General features: G+C 44.5%; 2 protein-coding genes across 14 annotated transcripts in view; both read right to left on the bottom strand.

The window, feature by feature from the left end:
* MTA1 (metastasis associated 1) overlaps positions 1-16,941 on the bottom strand; it is a 68,279-nt gene extending 51,338 nt beyond the window's left edge. For 4 of the 5 annotated variants that reach the window (XR_013840657.1, XM_079983538.1, XM_079983539.1 and 1 more), the window contains exons 1-3: positions 16,671-16,941; positions 3,063-3,130; positions 888-981 (exon numbers count right to left, since the gene is read on the bottom strand). Coding sequence is in view for 3 of the 5 variants with exons in the window: in XM_079983538.1 (XP_079839664.1) it covers positions 888-981; positions 3,063-3,130; positions 16,671-16,926 (418 nt within the window). In the remaining 2 variants the exon portion in view is untranslated. Of the gene's footprint in view, positions 1-887; positions 982-3,062; positions 3,131-7,124; positions 7,191-16,670 lie in introns of all 5 variants that reach the window. The other variant, XM_079983541.1, reaches the window with a different exon arrangement.
* Positions 16,942-19,663: 2,722 nt separating this feature from the next.
* The window catches only part of PACS2 (phosphofurin acidic cluster sorting protein 2), a 59,884-nt gene continuing 52,107 nt past the window's right edge, over positions 19,664-27,440 (bottom strand). For all 9 annotated transcript variants that reach the window (XM_079983507.1, XM_079983508.1, XM_079983505.1 and 6 more), the window contains 2 exons: positions 21,748-25,656; positions 19,664-21,424 (listed from right to left, as the gene is read on the bottom strand). Coding sequence is in view for 7 of the 9 variants with exons in the window: in XM_079983505.1 (XP_079839631.1) it covers positions 25,544-25,656 (113 nt within the window). In the remaining 2 variants the exon portion in view is untranslated. The remainder of the gene's footprint in view (positions 21,425-21,747; positions 25,657-27,440) is intronic.

Raw genomic sequence — 27,440 nt, 5'->3', positions numbered from 1 at the left:
GGGTAGTCTGATATGCACTCCGGACTTTAAGGCCGATTTCAGAAAGCTTAAGGAACTACTGGGTGAGATCCCATAGTCGGAAATACTCAAAGAGAAGGAAGTCCAAGATGTACGGGGATTTATTAAAGGTAAAATATTGAAGGAAAAAAGGCAAAAAAAATCCAACAAGAAAGAAAAGTGGAAGGCATCTAGAAAATTGGTGCGGCTGCATAAGGAGTTTACAGATGAGCTGAGAGTTAAGAATGGCATCTATAAGAAATGGAAGAAAGAAAAAATCACAAAGGAGGAGTATATGCAAGTAGCCAACAGTTGCAGGGGGAATGTCAGGCAGGCCAAAGCTCAGAATGAACTCTTGACTTGCAACAGAAGTTAAAAACAAAGGTTTCTTCAGCTATGTTTGAAGCAGGATGAAAAACAAGCAAGTAGCAGGTCCTCTGTAGTGGAGTAGTGGAAAAGGCGAAGAAATGCTATTGGGCAACAGATAACTGCTCAACACCTACTTTGCCTCTGTCTTCACCCAAAAGGAAAGCAATGCCCATCTGGTGATAACAGAATAAATGATGGAAGTCAGGAGCTGCAGCCCAAGACAGGAATAGAGGTGGTAAGGGAACACCCAGCTACTTTAAATGAATTCAAATCTCCAAGGCCTAATGAGCTGCACCCAAGGGAGCTTGTGGGTGTAATCTCAGAGTCTCTGAGAGAACCCCCAGGATGGTACATGAGGAGTGGGGAGGGGGGAATCATTCTGTCTGGCATGCTTAAACATTTGTGCAGACGAAACAATTAGAAGAGCACAACACTGCGTTCCATCCAGCAGCTCCCTTTAGCATGTTATTTAAAACTAAGTCAACAGTTTATCATTTAAGTTAATAATATAGAAAGCTTACTTGCATGTTTGTCAGCCAGTACAATTAATGTGCTTGAGATGTCCCTCCGTCTATAGAAACACACCACTTTTGCTTCTACGTTTCCATTGGCTGTCTGTCATAGTGAGCAAAATAATAATAAAAAATTAATTTCAGGTGAGAAGCTTAAATGGTAGGTATTTAAATGTGGCTTAAATGGTAGGTATATAAATGCTTTATTACTAACTACACCACAGAACACCAATACTAAAAACCAAAATGAAGCAGAATGCAAATTTTATAATATTCAATTTATAATGTACTTAGCAACCAAATGATTTCATTTTGATTATTTTTCTTTGCATATTAGTACAGTGGTGCCTCGCAAGACGAAAAGAATCCGTTCCGCGAGTCTCTTCGTCTTGCGGTTTTTTCGTCTTGCGAAGCAACCCTATTAGCGGATTAGCGCTATTAGCGGCTTAGCGGCTATTAGCGACTTAGCAAGCCCATAGAGAAATTCGTCTTGCGAAGCAAGCCCATAGAGAAATTCGTCTTGCGAAGCACCTCGAAAAACGGAAAACCCTTTCGTCTAGCGGGTTTTTTTGTCTTGCAGGGCACCACAAGATCATTAGTGAGTGAAGAAAAAAGGTCCGATGTAATATTCTAAACATCAAACTATATTCTGCTACTATAGATCTTAAGTCAATTTTCGAATAAAAACCTAGAGATCAGCTCTGGGGGAAATCAGACACATTAACTTCAACCTGATCTGGACAGTTATAGCCTTCCTACAGTTATCCATGCTGTCCGGTAACCTCTTGTTTTGGTTGCTTCAATTACTCATTTTGATTAATCATTATGAAATTATAAAAGGCACTAAGAATCACACAAATGGCCAGTTTTCAATGAAATTGATATAATATTTATACTATGTATACCATTGTACAGGGCTATTTATAGGACTGTCTATGAACAGGTTTTACTTAAAGCAAGCTTTTGTCATATATCTGAGTCGGCACTATGGACTTTTTATATTTATGCAATTATTTCATACTCAATTTTAAAATTCTATTACATTATCTTAATGCCCAACTATAACCATATACAACTATAGCTGTTCGTATTCCTACAAGGGAAACTGAAATGAATGGGAAACATTTTTAAATGTGGCAGACACTTTCACTTCAAAATAGGACAATGCATACTCCCAAAGCAGCCGCAAAGTTATTTGCATATTTCTTGCATGACTGATGTCCAGAAGATTTTGGATTTCAGGACAATCCCACCACATGGGGAGGTATGTGCTGTGGAGACGCAGCCTCTCCAGCATTTTGGTGAGGCTCCTGAGCATATCAACAATAGTTTCCTTTGTGTTAGGTACAATCTGAGTTCTTTGCTTTAAGTTGGGATGGATTTAAAGGGAGGTTTAGACCCCTGGGTGGGGTCTATGTGTCATCCTCCCATTGGTTTTTTGATTATGTTGATGGGTTTTGTGGGATTTTGGAGCAGTATTTTGTATATTGTGGATACCATCCCCTTTGCTGTTAGGAGGAGGTTTTCAAAGATTGTCATGGGCCTAGCTGCTGCTGACTTCACAACTGCAGGCATGTCCAAAGTCCATTTTGGGGGCCTAATCCAGCCCGCCAGTCAGTTTAATCCGGCCTCTGTGGCAGTTTATTTCCTAGGGTAAAATCCCAAAAAAACCCTCAACAACTTCAATCCTAAAAAAAGGTTAACAACAACTTTGGTTGGCCCCCATGGGCCTTCACTTCATCAAATCTGGCCCTCTTTGAAAAAAGTTTGGACACCACTGCACTACTGTATTGTTTAAGAAGGCATGTAATTGGTGGTGTGTTAGCCAGAGTGTTTGGGTGTCCCCTAGTTTGTCTTGTATTTCTTGTGTCAATGTGGGTTTGTTATTTTTGTAAAAGTCTGCTAGACGGCATAAGCCTTTGGCTTGCCAGGTTTTTATCTGGAAGTTTTGTGCTGTGTGGTGGAATAGTGCGTGGTGAACTAGGGGGATTAGTGGGGATGGGTTAGGGCATTTTGCCTGCTTCTTCCTTCCATGTGCTGACCCCCTATTTCAATTTTTTTTAATTCTATCACTTTACAAAAAGGTAATTGAGAGTTAGCTGAAAATTATAAAAACTGGTAGCAGAACTAGCAAGTACCGCCAATACCTTCAAAAGTCACTGAGTGCACTGATATATTTTTTACCTTATTGAGTTCTTCTATTCTCCTTATCAAATATGGATTACTTGAAGAGTTTTCAAAGTAGACATAATCTGGGGAGGGGGGAAAAAACCAATCTTGAAGTACAAGTTTTAGACACCTAAAGCTTATAAATAAGAAAAAAGGACTACATTTTTTTTACCCACCCCCTCCCAGCGACACACATTCACACCAACTTTAAAGATCGCTTGTTTGTGCCAACATCAAATGCAGTGATATCCCCCCGACTCCCAATACTTATGCATCACTCACTCCCCATGGGCTCAGGCAGTAATGACACATCAAATCCATTCCAGCCCATAAAGGTAAGGTAAAGGGACTCCTGACCATTAGGTCCAGTCGTGACTGACTCTGGGGTTGCGGCGCTCATCTCGGTTTATTGGCCAAGGGAGCCAGCGTACAGCTTCCGGGTCATGTGACCAGCATGACAAAGCCGCTTCTGGGGACCAGAGCAGCGCATGGAAACCCCGTTTACCTTCCCGCCGGAGCGGTACCTATTTATCTACTTGCACTTTGACATGCTTTCAAACTGCTAGGTTGGCAGGAGCAGGGACCGAGCAACAGGAGTTCACCCCATCGTGGGGATTCGAACTGCCGACCTTCTGATCGGCAAGTCCTAGGCTCTGTGGTTTAATCCTCCCCAAATTGCTCCCGCACTCATCAATTCTGGTCTACAGGCAACTTAGCTTGGACCTGCCCACCTCTGGTCCTCCCACAATAGTTAGGCAGCGATATCACTTGAGAGAAACAGCAGCCAGTCTGCATGAATGCTTTGACAGCAAAGGAGGGCTCAAAATTCCACCCTTCTCACTCAGACGGACACTTTTGCCCATTTGCCAGGTCAAAAACCATTGTTGGCAGAGAACAACTCAGCATAAATCATTTTTTTAATAAATAAAAAACCTGCTGCAGATTGCTTTTGCATACTGCTATGGGAATATCATTGACAGACCATATAAAAATACTTATAATAAATAATAATAACCCATACAGATGTGTGGGTTTTAGAGGATGATTCCAGGAATGGATCAAAAGGTGAGAGATTAAATTACCATATTTTTCCATCTATAAGATGCCCCCACGCATAAGACGCCCCATATTTTGGGGGCAACAACCAATTGCCAGTCCATCCTAGGCACTATCCGTGCATAAGACGCCCACTGAGTTTTGACATATGGGGGGGGGGGGACCTAGTCTTATACACAGAAAAATACAGTAGTTTGTGAACAAGGATTAAGGGGAGAGGGGAGATTTAAAAGAGAAGGGAGGGAACTCCTGAAGGGTTCTGCCAACCTTTGAGAATACAGTGAGCTGCTCCCCTGCTTCCCTTTTAAAACTAATCCCACTGCCATCTCAAACGCAGTGTGGTATGGAGTTGGTGTGAGAGACTCCCCAAAGCCTTTGCAAATCTGTTCCTCTTTGAGATGACAGCAAGATCAGGCTTCAAAAGCATTGCCTGCACACCAGACTTCTCCCTTTGGCAAAAATTGTCCCATCGCCCCATTTTACAGGGCTGGAGAGAATTTTTGAAAGCTGTTTGCAAAAGGTGTATTTTGCCAACAGCTGCTTGCAATGTTTTCAAAAGACAACTTTATTTCTCCCCTCCTCATTGGTTCCTCAACCCTAGTTTAAACAAACCATGAGCAGTAAGCCAGATATAAACCAATAAATTTATCAATTTGCAATAAAAGGGTCTGTTTTTTAAGGAATGTCATCATTTTTTTAAAGTTTCTTTACATATTTGATGTAAAGACATGCCACGTGCCTAGTGGCAGCTCATGCATCCATGTTACAAGAAAACATTCGCCTGTGACCGTAATGCCCAAGAGCCTAATGGTCAATGCTATAATTCCATGGAAACTGGCTATAATAGACATCAAAACCACTGGCATGTATTCAATTGCAGGACGAACTGCACAGAACATGCCTGCAGTGTGACATATCTAACACTGGCACATACTAAGGGGTATCAAAAGTTTACAAATTGCAACAAAGATTACATTAAGAGCATTAACATCCAATGAAAAGGAAAAGTTGCCAGGGTGGGGAGGTTTATACGCTAATGCCTTAAGCATTCTTTCAAGCAGTAAATAATAAAGGACAACAGAACAATTTAAGCAGGAGATAAGAATGCTGTAGAACACAATGGTAAATTAAGAAAATAATGTGCTAGGTGCCCAAAAGGTTTCAAAAAGCTGCACACCCCTTCAGATGTCCAACCTGCTGTTTGACTATAATGTTTTAATTACTCCATTCTAAATCATTTAGCTCATTCTGGTCACTTATGCATCAGAAAGTCCCAACCAAAAGCTTACAAAACCAGGCAATCAGTGTCACGGCCCTATCCTTAGGCAAAATGAGGCAACCACCTCAGGTAGCATATACCAACAGGAACACCCCCCCCAAAAAAAATCTTTGTGTGGTAGGTGGCCTCTGCTGCCACATCTGAAAATGCCCTTAGGTGCAGTTAGAGATGGGAAGGCCTGGGGGAAAAAACTGGGGGGAAATGGGGGGGAACCAGTTTTTTTCAGTTTTTCCCCCAAAACTGTTTGGGGGGAAAAACAGGAAAAAAGCATGCAGTAGTGTTGTCAGTGTTGAAGTCATGTTCAGCTTTTGTGACTAGAATGGGAGAGTTGCCATCTTGTCCTTTGTCTCAGGCAGCAAAATGTTTTGGGACAGCCCTGCAAGCAAGCAACAAATCGGTTTTGTGCAGCTTTTGAAGCAATCCTCTACTCTGTAGTGTATGAGATCCCTGCATAAAGAAGTTGCTGTGTTTGTTTGCTGTGCATGCCATGCTTATATATTTTTATTTTTGGATGTATTTTTAGTTTTAGATTTTATGATTTATGTGGAAATTGTTTTCCATTTGGTTGCGTACCTTTTGATGTGTTTTGTTTATTGTTCATGATTTTTGTTATGTTGGTGATTATGTAAATCTTGTCATGTTGTAAGCCGCCTTGAGCATTGTTTTAACTATGGAAAGGCAGCGTAGAAATAAAATGACGTTGATGATATAGCTCGTGGTTTTATACAGAATTAGCCATAAGAGAAATGGAGAAGTTTAAATTAATTTTTCTAAATTAATTTCCTCCGGGAGTGCTGATCCATAAAAAAACTTGTTACTACAGTATGAACTTATTTAACTTTGTGTGTTTTAGATACTGTACAGTAATACCTCTACGAACCTTCACCCCGTTGACTGTCCATTTCAGCGAACGTCCGCAGCAAATCCACAAGTACCAGAACAGGTTACTTCCAGGTTTGCTGCTCGCGCATGTGCAGAAGCACTAAATCGCACTTCGCGCATGCGCAGAAGCACAAACTGTTCCGCGTGTGCGCGCAGAGCAGCGCTTTGTTGAGCATCCCTTTCGTTGAGTGTCCAGGGCTCCGGAACGGATCCTGGACTCAAAACAAGTTATCACTGTACATGTACAAGATACAGAGAGGTTACACCAGTTGCAGATAAACCTTCAGAGAAAGATATGACAAGGGCTGTGGCTAGGCCTGACACACTATCAAGGCTTAAACTTCCAGATTCAACCACTGGAATGCTCTCTTGTACCTGCAACCTCATCATACAAAACGCTCTCAAGATAACCCATGTTCTGCTAGAATAGACAGGTCAACAAATGGACCAAAGCTGCAATCCTAACTGCACCTACTCAGAAGTAACTCCTATGGAATTCTCTCAGGTAAATGCAGGAATCTGAGCACAAAGGAAATCAGAAGAAGACGACAGTGGGTACCTGAAATACTGTCAATTTGTTCCTGTCCAGACCATTAGCGTGCTGTAAAGCAATTGACCTCACAGTAAGGACTGGAGGACTGGTGAGAGACCAAAAATTTTAATGTGTCTAGTGCTGGAAAGTTAGAAAGAAATCAGGAATCATTATTCATAGATGTGGTGTTTATGGTGGTGTTAGCTGTGAGAGTAAATAAATTTTTCAACTTATATGTACTGAGTAAAGTGTTCTTTTGAAACAGGGGCCGCCTGGCTGTCTCTGGGAGCAAGATAAAAGATCCACAGACATCCACATGAAATCTTGCCTTTGATGGGTAAGGTGACTTTCTGCGGAAAATGTCTAGCTGTCTGTCAACCGGTCAGCCCCACACCTGCAATATGGGGATAATAATACTGTCAGAACTGTATTACTGGTCATGGATATAAAGTTATTTAACCAAATTTATATGCCACTTACTTGAGAGAAAGCCTCTAAGCAGTATACAAAGAATAATCTAAAATATTCATCACAGATAGCAATAAAAACAAAATTTATTACAAATTGACATAAAACTTTATCAGAATATTGAGTGTTGAAAATTACATGCCTAAGTAGAACCTGGAACACCCAAAAGAGTGTATAAATTCTAACTACTAATTCTAAATGCACTCCCCTCTTTGTTCAAAGTATTACAGTCACCTTACAAATCTTAGACAAAGGAACTTTATTTTACTTATCTATTTAAAGCATTTTTATCCCACTCCACATCTGAGAAGTTTCCCAGAGCATCTTACAGATTAATATAAAAGCCCCTGTCCTCAATCTTTCAATCCAAAAGACACTACATAAAAGGAAAAAGGGATGGGGTGGGAGTAAGAAAAAAGTAAACTCAAGTACTAGTTACAGAGTTCTATATACCAGAATTCATTTATTCTTCTACTTCCTCACTATCATCCAAAGGTCTGGGACAAGAAAATTGGATTCCAGGTGGAAAAATCGAAATTAGAAACAGAATTGTTAGAACCCAAAACTAAGGTTTTGTCAAAGATGTATAACTTGCTGCTGAAATGGAACACTCAGGATGAAACGGTGAAGTCTGCTATGATTAAATGGGCACAGGATGTTGGACATAATATTATGTTTGCTGACTGGGAACAGTTATGGACCACCGGTATGAAATTTACGGCATGTAATGCCTTAAGAGAGAATATTATGAAAATGATTTACAGGTGGTACACGACCCCAGTCAAGCTTGCAAAAATTTATCACTTACCCGATAATAAATGTTGGAAGTGTAAAGAGACTGAAGGTACATTCTTTCACCTTTGGTGGACGTGCCCAAGGATTAAGGCTTTCTGGGAAATGATTTATAATGAAATGAAAAGGGTATTTAAATATACCTTCTTGAAGAAACCAGAGGCCTTTCTCCTGGGCATGGTTGGCCAATTGGTGCCAAAGAAAGATAGAACTTTTTTTATGTATGCGACAATAGTAGCAAGAATACTCATCGCAAAATATTGGAAGACACAAGATCTACCCACTCTGGAAGAATGGCAGATGAAGATGATGGACTATATGGGATTGGCGGAAATGACTGGCAGAATCCGAGACCAGGGAAAAGAGTCGGCGGAAGAAGATTGGAAGAAGTTTAAAGACTATTTGCAGAAATATTGTAAAATTAATGAATGTTAGAATGATATTGGACAGAAATTAAGTGGTTTCCAGCTGTAATGTTTTAAGAGATATGGAAAATAAGGTTTTGAATTAAGTAAAAACTAATGGTGAGGATTTGCTGAATTTATAATTTGAATTGGAATATAAGAAAGGGAGGTATGAGGAGGTCCGGAAAATAAGTTAAAAGAAAATAGGTAAAGAGAAATTTTATGTTTTTTAGTTGTTTTTATATATTTTTTTGTATTTTTGTTGTTTCTTTTTTGTTGTTTTATAATGTATTATTCTGGAAAATTTCAATAAATATCTTATAAAAAAAAAAAACCAAAGGTCTGGGAGAGGAGGAATATTTGTGCCTGGTGTCTAAAGTTACGTAACAAAAGCACCTGATGAGTCTCCCTGGGAGAGCATTCCATAAACAGAAAGCCACCACACAAAAGGCCCATTCTCATGTCCACCTTCTGGACCTCTTGTGGAGGAGGAGAAAGAAAGGTCTCAGATGATGACTGCAGAGTCCAGTTTGGTTTATAGCAGTCCTTGAGGTATTCCAGTGCTGAGCCATTTAAGGCTTTATAGATCAAAACCAGCACTTTGAATTGGGCTTGGAATCGCAGTCAGGCCAGGTTTGGTGTGATATGCTCAAACCGTCTTGCCCTGGGAGCAACCTGGTCATTGAATTCTGCACCAGGTGAAGTTTCTGAACCATCTTCAGAGACAGTCCCACTTCTAATGTGTTGCAGTAATCCAGAGCATAGACAACGGAAGTTAGGTTATCCCTGTCCAGATAGGGGTGAAGCTTTGAAATCAGCCAATTGAGTCCTCCTCCTCCTCCTCCTTCTTCTTCTTCTTCTCCTCCTCCTCCTCCTCCTCCTTCTCCTTTCTTCCCTGCCCATCTGACTGGGTTTCCCCAGCCACCACATCTTCCAACTATATAGGAGTATGTTGTTGTTTAGTCGTTTAGTTGTGTCCCACTCTTCGTGACCCCATGGACCAGAGCACGCCAGGCACTCCTGTCTTCCACTGCCTCCCGCAGTTTGGTCAAACTCATGTTGGTAGCTTCGAGAACATTGTCCAACCATCTCGTCCTCTGTCATCCCCTTCTCCTTGTGCCCTCCATCTTTCCCAACATCAGGGTCTTTTCCAGGGAGTCTTCTCTTCTCATGAGGTAGCCAAAGTATTGGAGCCTCAGCTTTACGATCTGTCCTTCCAGTGAGCACTCAGGGCTGATTTCCTTCAGAATGGATAGGTTTGATCTTCTTGCAGTCCATGGGACTCTCAAGAGTCTCCTCCAGCACCAGAATTCAAAAGCATCAATCCTTTGGCGATCAGCCTTCTTTATGGTCCAGCTCTCACTTCCATACATCACTAATGGGAAAACCATATCTTTTACTATACGGACCTTTGTTGGCAAGGTAATGTCTCTACTTTTTAAGATGCTGTCTAGGGTTGTCATTGCTTTTCTCCCAAGAAGCAGGTGTCTTTTAATTTCATGACTGCTGTCACCATCTGCAGTGATCATATAGGAGTATAGCTTTGCCAAATGCTTGGAGGAAGGTGAGGTGATTGCCTTGTTCTTGTGGAACGCACATCAAAAAATGCACATCTCAGCTGAAGTGACTGAACATGAGAGAAGAGACTTTTAATTGCTTGCTCTTGCACCTGGTCTACTCCACAAGCTGTCATTGCAACACAAAGAAAAATGTCATCAAGAAAATGTCTGAAAGTTTGAAGGACAAAAACAGGGACTGGGGAGATACACTGAAGGCAGGACCTTCTTGGTGGTAGCACTGCTATTGTGGAACTCACTCTACAGCAGATCTGTCAAAGCCCCCTCCCTCATGGTTTTTAAGTATGGTCTTCAAAAGACCTTTTGGCTGTCTTCTTTTTCTATTTTAAACAGCTGTTTTTACTGCAATTGTTTTCTATCCTGAATTTTTATTGCTTTGCGTTGCATTTATAGTAGCTTAATATTCTAAGTCACCTTGTGAAGGCTTTTAGCTTTGAAGTCCAGGGCAGAAGCACCTGAATAAATAAAACATGCTACAATTACTCTGCAGTAAACACATTTGTCGGGGAATCCTGAACTTTATTCATCTGCATTCCTCTTAATGGCAACAATTTACATGGGGTGATTTCACCAGTATATCATTTTTTTAATTATTTATTAAATTTATATATCAAGTTTCAATTGGGAATCACAGGGCGGTTTACAGTGTAGAAACACAAAAATGTGTAACGTAATAGCAAGCAAAGCAATAACCCTCATACACATACACAAAATCACACAGTTTAAAAGGCCATAGTTTGTTTAATTAGCTAAGGCCTGGGAGAAGAGGAATGTTTTTGCCTCGCGCTTAAAAGTTTTATTTATATTATTTATTTATTTATTTATTTAAATATTTATATACTGCTGTATCATAAAAAATATATCACAGCAGTTTACAACAGTATAAAAACATGAAACCAAACAACAGCATCATAAGAAGTTAAAAAGAGAAGTTTAAAGGTAAAAGAAATTAAATAGACCATGGGGGGGTGCTCTTAACTGCCAGCATAGGACTGGAGGACTGAAAAGCTTTCAACAGACATAAACTGGCACAGAAGGTGCCTACTGAATCTATATTGGCAGGGCATTCCACAGAAATGGACCAAAGACTTGATTTCTCGTTGTCAAATGAGCCTCACCACTTCACCCAAGATGCTCCTGCAGGTGATCTCCGTGGTCAACCTGGAATATAAAGGTTCAGGAGATCCCTAACATATTCTGGACCCAAGTTGTCCAAGGCTTTGAAAATCAAAACAAGAACCCTGGACCTGGCTTGGCAACACATGGGCAGCCCATGCAGCTTTTTAAACAATGGTGTCACACGTTCTTGACCAAACCAGACCCAAGGGTAACCCCACACAGACATCATTACAGTAATCTAGCCTGGAGGCTACCAATGTATGAGCTACAGTGGTCAGACTATCCCTGTCCAGGAACGGCCATAGTTGGGTGAACCACAGGAAGCTGGTAAAAGGTCTCCTAACCACAGAGGACACTTGGGCCTTTAGTGACAAAGATGTCTACAGGAGTACCCCCAAGCTATGCACTTGCTTCTTCAGAGGGAGTGAAACTTCATCCAAAACAGGTAACTTGCCAATTGCCCAAACATGGGAACCACTCATCCAAAGAGCCTGTCTTCCCAAGATTCAAGGACAGTTCACTGGTCCTCATCCAGTCCATCACTGCATCTAGACACCGGCCCACAGCTTCCACAGTGTCTCCTGATGTGGTTGTTACGGAGAAGTAGAGTTGCATGTCATCAGCATACTGGTGACACCTAAGGACTACACTCCTAAGGACTACACGCAACAGCTTCATACAGATATTAAATAGCTCTGGAAAGAAAACAGTACCCTACAGAACCCCACAGCACAAATGCCAGGGGGCCAAGGAACACTCACCAATGCACCTCTCTGGAAACCGCCTTGAAGACAGGGACAGAACCACTGTAAAACAATGCCTCAGATACTCATCTCACTAAGTCAATGCAGGAGGATACCATGGTTGATGGTATCAAAAGTCACTGAGATATCAAGCAGAAGTAACAGGGTCGCACTCCCCTTGTCCCTCTCACGATAAAGGTCATCCAAGGCTATTTCAGTTCCAAAACCAGGTTTGAACCCAGAATGCCAATAAATAATAATAATAATAATAATAATAATAATAATAATAATAATTTATTATTTATACCCTGCCCATCTGGCTGGGCTTCCCCAGCCACTCTGGGCAGCTTGCAACAAAATCCTAAAATAGAGTAATCCATCAAACATTAAAAGCTTCCCTAAACAGGGCTGCCTTCAGATGTCTTCTAAAAGTCTGGTAGTTGTTGTTCTCTTTGACATCTGGTGGGAGGGCGTTCCACAGGGTAGGTGCCACTACCGAGAAGGCCCTCGGCACTGGACCTCAGTGTCCAGGTAGAACGATTGGGATGGAGATAATCAGTCTCTTCCAGGAATACCTGATGTTGCGATGCAACTACCCTCTCCACCACCTTTGCCAAGAAAGGGGTGTTGGTGACTGGTCTATAGTTGTTACTCTGTTGGGTCTAGGGTGGGATAGCTGAGCAGCAGTCACCAATTCAGCCACCTGACCCTGGGTAGCTTTAATAAACCAGAATGGACAAGGATCTGATGAGCAGGTGATCAAGCACATCACTTAAAGTATTCTGTCCACATCTTCAACCCACATCAACTGGAAATGATCTCACAACATCTCAGCTGGTACTGTTACAATAGCAGCATCTAAATCACTGCAGAACCGAGCAACTTTATCATTGAAATGTTTAGCCATTCAGTTACAGCTAGTTACTGCGTGCTCCAGAGGTTCATCCCCCTAGTCTGGAGTAATCAACCTCTGGACCATACAGAACAGCTCCAGTGGGTGGCTTCTAGGAGATGCAACGAAGGCAGTGAAGTTGGATTTCTTCTGTCTAAGGAGGAGTGGAAGGAATTTGCCCTCCAAACGCAAGCAAGGGGAGGAATCCACAGTGCACATAGCACATACCTGTTAATCTCCTTGACTGCTTCTTCGCAGGATCTCCACCCTCCCCCAACCAACATGTTCTCCAACGACTGCTCCTTCGCCCAAACTTCACACACACCCTACACAGTTCCCTGTTTCAGACATTGTGATATATCACTAAAAAACAATGTTTGGCTGGTGATATATCGCAATGTTGAAAACCAGCTATCGCCCAGCCCTTGTTCTCACCTGCAAGATATATACAGAAATAAGCCAAATGATCTGTTTCCTTGTTATAAAACAAGTTTGGAAGGAGCATAATTTCCCAACTCCTCACTTGATTTACATAATATATAAATCAAGCTGCCACGATCTGGAGAACTAGAATATGACAAACCTAACTGTGAGCCATGCTGGTAGTGAGGCAGGATATAAATGAATAAAATTAAAGAATCACAGCATTCCCACTCCTACACCCTCAACAATTACCATAAAACCAACACACTTTTTTGTAATTTTATGTACACCGCTTAGAGATGCTAACGATTAAGTGGCATATAAATACTAAACAAACAAATAAATAAATGCAACAGATTGTCAGAACAGAATGAAAGCAGATAATATGAAAGGAATGAAAGAAGAAAAAAGCAGGATAAGAGTTCCAGCCACATCTACTTTGCTTTCTCTACCTGACTGCAAAAAAGCAAGCGTCTCAACAGACACTGGGCCATAAGGCAGATCTCAGAAGTCAATGTTCTGGCTGCATCCCAAAACAATTTCAAGTCAGGGTCTGCCTCCAGTATGTATTACAGGAAAACTCTTATGCTAACAACAGGTTGATCTCTCACACGCCTTCAAATAGATATTCTCTAACTAGGGAAATGACATTTCTTTAAAAAATCTTTTAAAACACAGTTTTTTAAAGAGAAAAAAGTATAAAATTTAACAAACAGCTAATAACTAATCAAAGCAAAAGGTAAACTAACTTTTATTCTGAGTAGATACATTGAAATTAATGGATCCAAATTAGTCATGGCCAATAATTTCAGTGGGTCTGCTCTCAGTAAAACTTAGTTGAATACCTTGATGTAGAAGCCAGCAGCAGTCAAAATTCTAATTTCTAAAGCACTATCTAAATAGGTGAGCAGCAATATGGCCAGCTTCTTGCAGGGCAATCCCTGCCTTGGTCCCACTACAAAAAGGCCCTGGATGTTATCTGACTAACTCAGGGGTCTGCAACCTTTAAGACAAAAAGAGCCACTTGGACCCGTTTCCGAAGGAAAAAACAACTGGGAGCCGCAAAACCATTGCAACATTTAAAACAAATATATCTCCGGAGCCGCGATCTGACAGCGGGCGGGAAGGTGACGTCGGGACAGTGCGTGACTAACACACGCACTGCCCCCATGCGATGTCACAGCCAGTACAGCGCCCGCCACAGTGGGGAGTGTTGGGGCACACAATGTGCCTCCTCCCCTCACTAGTATCCGCCCCGGAGCCGCGGCAAAGGTGTAAAAGAGCCACATGCGGCTCCGGAGCCGCGGGTTGCTGACCCCTGGACTAACTCATACACAGAGCAGACCCATAAAAATCAATGGACTCTTGATGTGTGTAATTTAACCCTGTTTATCTACAGTGGATCTACACAGTGTGTGACTGATGCTGCAATCCGAACCCCACTTACCTGGAAGAAAACCCCACTGAATTCAACAGGACTAGCTTTTGAGGAGCCTGGGTTAGGCTCCCACTGTTAGTCATATACCCTTGTCTACAATGCCCAAGCATATGTGGAAAAATAAAACAGGGCTTCAGCGATGTCTGGTATATTCGTCTGGGTGAAGGCAACTTGTTGCTAATGTGGTTACCCCCCCTCCCCAAGCCTGCACTTGTGTGAGCCCTTTGCTTTGTGACCCCTGCTCTAGGGGTCATGCACAACGCTACCAACTCTGCCCCTCACCCAACCTCCTCCAAGGGCCAGAGATGCAGGGCAAAGGCTGCCTGCCCTTCAACATCAATTTCGTTGGACCTTTCCCAAAGGCGTCACAAGCTTTGAAGACACTCGAACTCAGGACACAAGGGCGAAACGTGCTAAGAGGAAAGCACGCTTGGCAAACCCTCACCGTGATCAACTCCCGCCCGGAAACCAATGCCCCCAACTGTGGAAGGACATGTGGATCCAGAACTGGCCTCCACAGTCACTTACAGACTCATTGTTAAAACCGTGTTTATGGACAACTATGAGTGATTGCCAAAGAAGAAGCACGTCTAGGAAAGCAGGCAAGTTGGCGGGTTGTGAAAAGCAGCTGCTTCTGCCCCCCCTGCCATCTCACCCTGAGCACAATACAGTGGTACCTCGGGATACGAACGGGATCCGTTCCGGAGCCCTGTGCGCATCCCGAACGGAACGTAAGACACGACGGCGTGTCTGTGCGTGCCGCGTTTCATCGCTTCTGCGCATGAGGTCATTTTGACCGTCTGCACATGCGCGAATGGCGAAACCCGGAAGTAACGCGCTCCATTATTTCCAGGTCGCCGTGGAACGCAACCCGAAAATACTTATCCTGAAACGTATTTAAACCACAGAGCCTAGGGCTTGCCGATCAGAAGGTTGGCGGTTCGAATCCCCACGACAGGCAGAGCTCCCGTTGCTCTGTCCCTGCTCCTGCCAACCTAGCAGTTCGAAAGCACGTCAAAGTGCAAGTAGATAAATAGGTACCCCTCCGGTGGGAAGGTAAATGGCGTTTCCGTGCGCTGCTCTGGTTCGCCAGAAGCGGCTCAGTCATGCTGGCCACATGACCCAGAAGCTGTATGCCGGCTCCCTCGGCCAATAAAGCAAGATGAGCGCCGCAACCCCAGAGTCGGCCACGACTGGACCTAATGGTCAGGGGTCCCTTTACCTTTTACCTATGACTGTATTCGGGACGCAGGTGGCGCTGTGGGTTAAAGCCTCAGCGCCTAGGGCTTGCCGAGATCGAAAGGTCGGCGGTTCGAATCCCTGCGGCGGGGTGCGCTCCCGCTGCTCGGTCCCAGCGCCTGCCAACCTAGCAGTTCGAAAGCACCTCCGGGTGCAAGTAGATAAATAGGGACCGCTTACCAGCGGGAAGGTAAACGGCGTTTCCGTGTGCGGCTCTGGCTCGCCAGAGCAGCGATGTCACGCTGGCCACGTGACCCGGAAGTGTCTCCGGACAGCGCTGGCCCCTGGCCTCTTAAGTGAGATGGGCGCACAACCCCAGAGTCTGTCAAGACTGGCCCGTACGGGCAGGGGTACCTTTACCTTTTACCTATGCCTGTATTCTGGACTGGGGGAGTCTGGAGCTCTGCAAGGGCAGGTTGGCAGGCGCTGGAGAAGCCAGTGGGGATGCCTTGCAGCTTCCCAGTCGCCTGCTGGCCCCTCTTGATGCCCAGGGAAGACGGAGCCTGGTCTTTCTGGACCTACTCCCCGCATTTCTTCACCTTCCCTCTCTAAGCTTGACACGGGCCCTATACCCAGAAAGGAAAACCAGCGCGGGCAGGCAGCGTTTCCTTCCCCGCTCTCCCCGGGGTGGCGGAGGTCCCAATCCCTCGCGCCCACCAGGGGGATGCAAGCGAGGAGCAGCATCTCGGGCCTCGCCTCGGGAAGCCCCCCACCCCACCCCACCCCGCCGCCGGCCTCCCTCCAGGGCGAGTGTCGGGGGAGCAAGGCGCCGGCCTCACCTCCGACGCGGTACATGTTGGCAGCCATAGCGGCGGCGGAGCGAAGAAGGCCTGGCAGGCGCCGACGGTGATGCTGCTGCTGCTGCTCTGCTCGCGCTGCCGTCGGCGCCGGATCCTCTGGAAAATGGAGACCGGGGAAGAGGGAGGAGACCAGGCGGGAGGAGGGGGCCGGGGCCTGGGAGGAGCCCGCGGACGCCGCCAGGCCGGCTCGGGAAGGCGCCTTCGCTTGTCCCCAGCCACCCTTCCGGATCCTCATGCCGTGGGAAGGGCTTCTTCCCGGGGGGGAAAGGGCTCGTGGCCGGCCCCTTGCCCCGGCCAAAGGCCACTTTGGAAGGCCAAGCCTCCCCCCCCCTTCTCTCTCAGTTACTTATGGGGTCCTGAGGTGGGCTGAGGCCCATTGAAACCCCATGGACTCTCCCGAGGGCCTAGGCCAGTGTTTCCCAACCTTGGGTCTTCAACTGTTTTTGGACTACAATTCCCATCACCCCTGACCACTGATCTTGCTAGCTAGGGATGATGGGAGTTGGAGTCCAGAAATAGGTGGCGACCCAAGGTTGGGAAACACTGGCCTAGGCAAATGTCCTTTCAACCAGGATGTGTTTGGGAAGATGGCTTGATGTTTCCAAGATGGCCTCGCCCAGTGCTTTTTTTCTTTAAAAAAAAATGTTTAGGGTTACTCTGGCTTTCCTACTCATATTGAAATAGTGCCCCTCAATGACGCCAAACTTAATAGATTCACAAAATGTTTAGGGGTATGCGTACCCCTCCAGGAAAAAAAAGCACTGGCCTTACCTGTGTTTTCCAAAAACAGCCTGGATCGCGACATTTAGGTATTGGATTATTTGATTTCTATACTGCTTACTATGTTTAGAACATCTCTAAGCAGTGTACAAAAAGCTTAAAAAACAGACAACTTGAATATTAAAAAATCACACCGTTGCGTATTGAAAGTGTTCCATTTGGTCTGCATTTAGCCATCGAGCCTTGTTTCTTCAGTTGTGGTTGATTCACAGGAAAGCAGGGGGGTTCAATACATACAGTGGTGCCCCGCAAGACGAATGCCTCGCAAGACAAAAAAAACTCGCTAGACGAAAGAGTTTTCCGTTTTTGAGGTGCTTCGCAAGACGAATTTCCCTATGGGCTTGCTTTGCAAGACGAAAATGTCTTGCAAGTTCTTGCGAGTTTTTTCCTTTTTTTTTCTTTTTCTAAGCCGCTAATAGCGCTAAGCCGCTAATAGGCATGCTTTGCAAGACGAAAAAACCGCAAGACGAAGAGACTCGCAGAACGAATTAATTTCGTCTTGCGAGGCACCACTGTAAATGTAAGATGGTGAGTTTGGGCTGGGGTGCAGGGAAGGATTCCATTGGCAAAGGAGCCACGTTTCTGGGTGACTTTACAGGACCCTTAGTCTAAGAAATGAGGTTGCTTTGTGCTGGGGGGGAAATGGGTGGGTGGTTGAGCCCCCTCCCTCACGTGGCTGGCAGATAGGAGGACAAAGGCCAGAGCTGAGGTGTAGATGAGCTGGGCTAAAAGCAGGAAGCAGGCAGAAGCCTGAGACGAAGAGCCATGCTTGATTCCCGCTGCAATCCGAAGCTGTGCACATACAGTGGTACCTCTGGTTGCAAACAGGATCCGTTCCGGAGCCCTGTTCACATCATGAGCATCTGCGTGTGTGCAGGTCGCGATTTGCCACTTCTGCGCATGCACGTGGCGTCATTCTGGGCGTCTGCGCATGCACGAGTGGTGAAACCCAGAAGTAACCCGTTCCGTTACTTCTGGGTTGCCGTGGGACACAACCTGAAAAGACGTAACCTGAACCGAATGTAACAAGAGGTATGACTGTATGGAAGAAGCAAGACCATATGGGGAGTTAAGGCTGTGAGCCCTTCCAGCGTAGGCTCAGGATGTGTAGAAGTATGTAAGTAAGCCACATATCCTAAAAGCACTACAGTCTCCACTGCCCTTCATTCCTAGGAAATTGAACATTGGATGGGTGGGCACCTGGAACCCCTGGAATCTCACGGCTCAGAGATTGGGGTGGTGGGCAACATTATGCTTTCCTGCAATGAAAAAACTACATCCCTCGTATGACCCTTTTCAAAGTAGTCCCCCTCATACTATGACATCTTATCTACGGGATCTAACGACTCTAAAGATAGAAGAGCTTTTTTGAGTGCACAACTGAAGGTGCTTCCTTCAGCAGTCAGGGAACCCCATTTCATAATCATACATGTCCATGCAGAAATGGTGATACAGAAACACTGGCCCGTGTGCTTCTGTTGTAGAGTAAATAGAAAGGAAACTACGTAATTGTTAAAAGTTTCTAAAGCAAAGCAGAAGGCTTGATTTATAGTGGACAAGAAAGATTAAAACAGATGATAGGAACTGCTTCATCTTTAATCCTTTTGTTTGTTTGTTTGTTTCCTGCCACTAAAGAACGGGTGAAATCAAAAGTTAAGCAACCATCCTTAACCATGAGAAAGGAATTTGTCTGTTCTGAGAGAGCGCAGCCGCACCTGTAATTTTAAGGGGGAAACATCAAGGTGGATTGAGTAGCTAATAATATCCAGAATATTAAAAGCATCCCATGTGACAAATGTACTTTTGGATCAACCTGTGATGGTTGGTATTATTAAACAGTTGATGGCTGAACAATTAAAAGTGATCAGATCAATGTTTGGTGAAGATGAAGAAAATGAGACAGAGGAATATGTTGGAAAATGGAAATGGGGAATACCCAGAAGCTACAGACCAAATTGATGAAATGTTGGCAGTTTTGGATCATGCAGCACCTAAACTGAAGGAAGCAGATAGTGATGCAGAAATGGAAACTATCTCCATATATTCTTTTCTATTAGTTGTGTGTGCGCGCTCCTTTAGTACTAACTAAAATATTTAAATTTTCACCCAAATATTGACATACAAGATCCAAATGTCATTGAGGCAGAAAGTGGGAGGGGTGTCATTTCAAAGCAAGAGACAGGATAGGTATGTGCTTTCCAATCCAATTTTATTAGTATGGCATTAGTACCATAAAATATTTCACAAAGTAGTGTACATTGCAATTTATTCCAAAAAGGCTATGTACACTTACAGTCTTGATTTAAAAACAAACTAACAGTACAATGAAAGAGATGGACTGTTAAAAATACATATAAATGGACAACATTCCTTCATTTTTCCTTGTCTGAAAGGTCACTCTGCACAAACTGCTTGCTTACTAAAAGAAGCACTGAGCTACGTTGCCATATCTAAGGTCCCTCCATCATTAGACTCCACTTCCTATTAAAGGACTGATAAGCTACTGCTTGAGTAGCAGTTTTGAGACAAAGGGGTGACTTGAAAATAGGAACTAAATGGGTAACATGTTCATAATTTTATCCAGTAATCAGTGGGACCAAATGGCTATGAAATGCAAGAGATATATCAAGAAATACAGCAGTTTGGTGCATTTCCTGCCAAACCAGTTTTAATCTGAATTGAAAGCAAACTGAGGTGTGTACATTTACACACTGCCTTTCTTACAGGTGGGTGGTCTTACATGGCTAATGTCAACCCAGGTGCATGCACAGATGACAGCTTCATGAATGCAAATGGTGGGTGGGTTGCAGGGGTGGAGAAACCAGCTGGATGTAGCGTGAAAATACAATGGGCAACATGGAAGCACATTAAACTATGCTGATATGTAAACAACATGCAAATGTGATTTGAAATTTACCGGTGTGGGGGGGGGGTGATCCCTCTGCGTTTTAAGCTGGTAATATCTACACAGCCTTTATTACAGTCAAATCTACCATCATTTATTTGGGGGGGGATAAAGTTTTTTTTTTTATTAATTCATTTTACAATATATATATAAAACAGAAACAATTATAACAGACAAAAATTAAAAGATTAAAAATAAAGCAGGCACGTAGAATGCGTAGCTGAACATGAATTAAAATAACAAAGTCCAAGTAATGACTATCAACTTTATCAGATCATCAAGTCTAGTCCAGTTTTGCCAAGGTTGTTTTGAAAATGATGGTTTCACTGTATATGTCATAAAGGACTGGTAAATCATATAAAAAGTGTCTATAGTTTTTAGTCCTTGTTGTCAAATTATGCATGATTTTCTCCATTATAGCTATATTCCAGAGCGAATGGTACAAAGCGTCCCATGTAAGATATTGGGCTGTTTTCCATCCAGTTGCTATTACTATTTGTGCTTCCAAGTTCATATATAAGACCAATTATTTTGACTATATTTACATTGGTATCATCAAAAATATTCAGTAACATTAATTTTAGGCAACAAGCAATAGTTTAGTAATATATCCACCATCATTTGTAGTTGTCTCCCCACTCCCGACTGTGTTTCAAATTGCATTTGCAAATTGTTGAACACATCAGTACAGATTGGTGTGCTCCCAGGTTGTCCACTGTCTGCCCAGTGGGCAGAGAGGATGTGTGGATATCTTCGTATGACTTACATTTTCAAACCTGATGGAAGCTGGTTTGGTGGGAAACACATCAAAACACAGTATTTCTCAATAAACTATAGCATAGGTGCCAGTTGTGGCTAACCTGTGTTCATGGATTCACAAACCAGCAGTGGGAGCACACTGGTGGCGGAGTCAGTGAGAGCACCCACGGCTTCAGATGGAAGAACGGAAGGTGCAAGAGAGTACCCCCAAAGACCTCCAACAGCACCTGTTTTTAAGAACAAAGTTCTTTTCCTTAACAAAAGCAACCATTACCAGTTCTGATGTTTTCTGGTTACAGTGGTGCCCCGCAAGACGAATGCCTCGCAAGACGAAAAACCCACTAGACGAAAGGGTTTTCCATTTTGGAGGCGCTTCGCAAAACGAATTTCCTATGGGCTTGCGTCGCAAGACGAAAATGTCTTGCGAGTTCCTGCGGGTTTTTTCCCCTCCCCCCCTTTTTCTAAGCCGCTAAGCCACTTATCCGCTAAGCTGATAAGCCGCTAAAAGCTGCTAAACCGCTAATAGCGCTAATCCGCTAATCCGTCAATGGGCTTGCTTCGCAAGACGAAAAAACCGCTAGACGAAGAGATTCTTTTCGTCTTGCGAGGCACCACTGTACAAACTATTCCAAGTGCCTCAAACCAAACATGGCAAGAGAGGCATCTATGATACAACGCTATTGCTGCCAACACCTCAGTTTGCAACTGTTTGAGCAGTTAACTCAGGACAAAGTCACATTGCCTCATAGCATAAAGTAATCCAGGCCTAGTACTTTATTGTAAATGTGATAAAACACATTGCTACTGGTGGCTTCTGAACTGTGTGAGCAAGTCAAAATCCACCCAATAGGAGCACAAAATAGTTGCCACGGGTGTGTGTGGAAGTCCTAGACCAGGGGTAGGCAAACTAAGGCCCGGGGGCCAAATCCGGCCCAATCGCTTTCTCAATCTGGCCCGTTGTCCAGGAATCAGCGTGTTTTTCCATGAGTAGAATGTGCCCTTTTATTTAAAACACATCTCTGGGTTATTTGTGGGGCCTGCCTGGTGTTTTTACATGAGTAGAATGTGTGCTTTTATTTAAAATGCACTTCTGGGTTATTTGTGGGGCATAGGAATTCGTTCATATATATATTTTTCAAAATACAGCCCAGCCCCCAACAAGGTCTGAGGGACAGTGGACTGGCCTTCTGTTGAAAAAGTTTGCTGACCCCGGTCCTGGAATTAGTCTCTATGTATAATGGATAGAAAATTTAATTACACCCATTTATAGCAAAGAATATTTCAACCACTGCTGGCCAGTCCAGAGCTTGGCGAAGTAGACACGGAATATGAAATGTGCTTTAGTCATTGTGGTTGGACAAGCATGAAGGAGGACGGAAGGAGGAAACCAAGCAACTTCCTTTAAAGGGCTGCTTTGTCCAATCAGAAATATTTGTGTGCTTGTGTGCCTTTTTCCCAAGGCAATGCTGGAAGCTATCTTAGAGCAAGCAGCAAGCTTAAATCACCTTGGATTGGACTTGCCTTCTAAGAAAAGTCAAGGGTTGCTCTCTCACAAAACTTTATGGAAAGGCAGTGCCACATTCCCAAAGTGCAGCACAAATTGAAGCAATCATGTAAAGAATGAGTGGGGAACATTTTTTCATCTTGAGGGCTACCTTAGGGGCAGCCTTCTGGGGGCCACATATTGCAGCGGGTGGGGCCAGAGATGGAGGAAGCAACAGGTGCAATTGTTACCTTTGTACAGCAAGCCAGTTTCTACAGATGTCCCCACACCTCTCTCTCCCATCTGGGCAGAATTCAAGGACACATTCCAACGGGGCAAAAATATTCCAGGAGGGATGAGTGAGGGGTGCTGTCAGGGGAAAGGGGTTGGCCCAGGGAAAGGCCCAAGAACTAGACCAGACTAGAGGGCCATACGCAGCCCCCAGGCCTTAGGTTCCTCACCTCCCAAGAATAAGAACAAACAATAAGAGAAATAAAAAATAAATAAATTGAACATATGCCTGTAGCAGACATCTCAGGACACACACACATCAGCACACCATACAAGCGTGGCATTGCAGGGATCTTCAACAGAATTAGTGTTTGTTTTTATCTTAAGAAAGATATACCAAATGAGCCCAAACCTGCGGTGTGGGGGCAAGGGAAGAGAGTATTGATGAGGCACCCAAACCTGGAAGTTTTCAGATGGCTCGTCTCCCTGGCTACTCATTATTGCTGGGCTCTACCAAAAATTTTGTCCACTGGCTCCTTTTCAGGGCTATACAGAGTTGGGCCGATACTGAACAACTTGCAGACCCAACTTTGAACAGTAAGGAAATGGATCAAATGATAAAATGAAACTGTAGATATTTTGTGGCCAAGGAAAAGCTCACAGCACTCTTCCTAAAATCTGGGTCCTTGTCTGTAGTACAATAATTTTATCATCCCTCTCCCCAGCACACAGAAACACACCAGTGTTTGGGGGCAGACGTTTCCTGCCAAGACTTAAAGGTAAAGGGACCCCTGACCATTAGGTCCAGTCGCAGACGACTCAGGTTGTGGTGCTCATCTTGCTTTATTGGTCGAGGGAGCCGGCTTACAGCTTCCGGGTCATGTGGCCAGCATGACTAAGCCGCTTCTGGCGAACCAGAGCAGCACATGGAAACGCCGTTTACCTTCCCGCCGGAGCGGTACCTATCTACTTGCACTTTGACGTGCTTTCGAACTGCTAGGTTGGCAGGACCGAGCAACGGGAGCTCACCCCGTTGCAGGGATTCGAACCGCCAACCTTCTGATCGGCAAGCCCTAGGCTCTGTGGTTTAACCCACAGCACCACCCGCGTCCCTTTTTGCAAAGACTTAGGCCACTGCAATAATGTCTTTCCCTGGCACCTGCCCATCACCACAGACAGAAGTATCTCATTGAGAGCTCAAAACTCATTTGCCACCAAAAACAGGGAACAGTGGACGGACATTTGGGGCATATTCTCCAAAGTGATTTATGCATTCTTTTTAATAGCGTGTACAAATAAAGTCTTGTAGACGGTCCTAGAGAGAAGGGGGAATATGGCCAAAATTCTGCAAGAGGATAAGGAACTAGTGTGGAGTATCTGCAGGACTGTGCTATTCTGTAGGTGCAGACATAGCTATATTGCTGAAATAAGTCCTATTCACCATGCTGGGCACCAGCTCTATCTCCCAGGAACTCTCTTTTCTTCTCTTTCGTGACAACATAATGTTTGCAAATATTATCTCACATTAACGGGTCAACATTAGTAAGTGCAAATTGCTAGACAAAAGTGAACACACCAAGCCCCAAACTGGTATTCTACATGCTGGTAATTGCATCAGAAGACGGAAATTGGGCTGCTTTTATATATTGCTGATATAGGCAGTACTACATTTCTAAATAACGTTCATAATTTATGTTTTGAAAAGTGCTCTACCACAAGTCAGATAGCCACGAGTTTGGGGGTGGGGGGAATCAGATTACATAATCACAGTTAGAAGGTCTGTCACTTGTATGAGCCGCAATTTGCAATCAATTGTGGCAGGCTGCCCATTCTGGGACAAAGAGAGAATGATTTTAACAATTTTGCTTCTATGTAAATTTAGGGGTTAGCGTTTATTTTAACACAAAAAAGTTGTCAAAATGGGCACCCTCATATTGGATTGGTTCAGAAGAGTAATTTCCCCAGAAATAAAAAGGAACTTGGATGATTTTATCAGCCACTCTGATACTCATTATTTAGCTTCCAAGCTGCCCCAATTCTTCCTTTCCATCCATTCAGTCCAGCATTCCTCTGAAATTTCTCCTGCTTTCAATGAAACTGGACCTTCTGATGCTACTGGGGGGTGGGTGTTGCTGGTAAGAGGAAGTGAGGAAAATCTGACACACACACCCCTCACACCTTCTTTCTCTTTTCCCTTGGGAAAAATGGCATTACCTAGGTCTATCAGGAATTTTAATCCTGGTATTCATAATGATCATGGTGACAAGCAGTCGCAGTGAGGAGGCCTAGATCAGATGTCCTAGATGGAGAAATTGTCTTGAAAGCAGGGAGTAATTTGGGTGGGGGAGGCTGGATGAGTGCTAAGGAAGGGCACCCCCTGGAATTTACTCTCCAGCTGAATTTGGAAAATTTCACAAGCATGCTCCCACTCTCCATCTAATCAGGTTCTACGTTAATAAGCAAGTTACTCTTGGGTTTTTAAAAAATTATTAAGGGCTCTTGCAAGTATCTTAGATGGCTGGCTAGACTTAATATTGAATTGCTGAGGTTTTAAGGACTATCCTTCCCTTGCAGACAACAGAAGAACAAACAGAAGCGTATCTGAGCTGTTATCCAAGCACGTAAGTAAGAGAGCACAAACAGCTGGTACTCATGTGTTGTGGCTTGCAGAACTGTCCCATAATTCCTGCTCTGTTAGGATTTGGAATGCCCAAATATGCAGATGGGAAAATGCTTGACATGGGAAGACCACTGTGCTGCTAGCTGGAAGAACTTCACGTCGTTCCACTCCACTCCATCAATAAGCACTGCAGCAGGAGATAAAGAAAGACGATTAGGACAGAAGTGCTTGGGGACCTGGTTTCAACTTACACCCCAGCAATTTCCCCTTGCCATAAGAATAAATGCATCAAAATTCATCCAGATACATTGCAAAACCCTTCCCTAAAAAGGTAAAGGTAAAGGACCCCTGACAGTTAAGTCCAGTTGCGAACGACTCTGGGGTTGCGGCGCTCATCTCGCTTTACTGGCAGCCGAGGGAGCCGACGTTTGTCCGCAGACAGTTTTCCCGGGTCATGTGGCCAGCATGACCAGAGCAGCGCACGGAAACGCTGCTTACCTTCCCGCCGGAACGGTACCTATTTATCTACTTGCACTTTGGCGTGCTTTCGAACTGCTAGGTTGGCAGGAGCAGGGACCGAGCAACAGGAGCTCACTTTCAGGCTGAGGGAGCCGGCGTTTGTTCACAGACAGCTTTCCAGGTTATGTGGCCAGCATGACTAAACTGCTTCTGGCGCAATGGGAGACCGTGACGAGTGCCAGAGCACATGGAAATGCCGTTTACCTTCCGGCCACAGTGGTCCCTATTTATCTACTTGCACTGGCATGCTTTTGAACTGCTAGGTTGGCAGGAGCAGGGAGCGAGCAACGGGAGCTCACCCTATCGTGGGGATTCAAACCGCCAACCTTCCGATCAACAAGCCCAAGAGGCTCAGTGGCTTAGACCACAGCACCACCCGGGGCCACGGCCGTAAAAAGGTTGGGAAACACTAATACAGACAGTGTGAAAATAATCACAGGCACAAGGAGGAAAGAGGCAAGTGATGACCCCTTCTCTTCAAATGGGGGTGTTCTGGATTTGGCCGGAGAATCTGTCAAGAGAACCTGAGCTTACAGGGTTAAACAGCTCAGAGTGTACGCCCTGCCTACTTTTGGGAGGGGGGAGATTCTGCGTCATTTCCGAGAGTCTCCAGCCTTTGTTCTTTCTCTCTACTTTCGCTTTTGAGGAGAGAGGACGTGTTTTTCACGATGCTGTTCGCTGTGATAGATAATGGATAAAGAAAAGGTAAAGGTACCCCTGCCCGTACGGGCCAGTCTTGACAGACTCTGGGGTTGTGCGCCCATCTCACTTAAGAGGCCAGGGGCCAGCGCTGTCCGGAGACACTTCCGGGTCACGTGGCCAGCGTGACATCGCTGCTCTGGCCAGAGCCAGAGCCAGAGCCGCACACGGAAACGCCGTTTACCTTCCCGCTGGTAAGCGGTCCCTATTTATCTACTTGCACCCGGAGGTGCTTTCGAACTGCTAGGTTGGCAGGCGCTGGGACCGAGCAGCGGGAGCGCACCCCGCCGCAGGGATTCGAACCGCCGACCTTTTGATCGGCAAGTCCTAGGCGCTGAGGCTTTAACCCACAGCGCCACCTGCGTCCAGATAATGGATAGTCTGCTGTAAATAAAAACTGCTTTTAGCTGCTAAGCTCCTGAGTGGACTTTATTTAAGCACACTGAAGTAAGCACTGGAACTTACAGCTTTCTCTCACCGCTGCTGCTGAACTCTGCTGTTGCTCAGAGCCTTTGGAATGTGGCCTTTGAAATCCGAAGGCCTGGCCTGGTAGCTGCGCAGCCGAAGCGGGCTGGACGCCAGGATTTATCTGAGCACTACAGTGGTGCCTCGCAAGACGAAATTAATCCGTTCCATGAGGCTCTTCGTATAGCGGTTTTTTCGTCTTGCGAAGCAAGCCCATTGACAGCTTAGCGGATTAGCGCTATTAGCGGTTTAGCGGCTTTTAGCGGATCAGCTGATAAGCAGCTTATC

Source organism: Podarcis cretensis, assembly GCF_951804945.1.
Source record: "Podarcis cretensis genome assembly, chromosome: 7".
In the NCBI taxonomy this organism is placed as follows: Eukaryota; Metazoa; Chordata; class Lepidosauria; order Squamata; family Lacertidae; genus Podarcis; species Podarcis cretensis.
The sequence above is the reverse complement of the archived record's forward strand: the minus strand, read 5'-3'. Positions and strand labels throughout refer to the sequence as shown.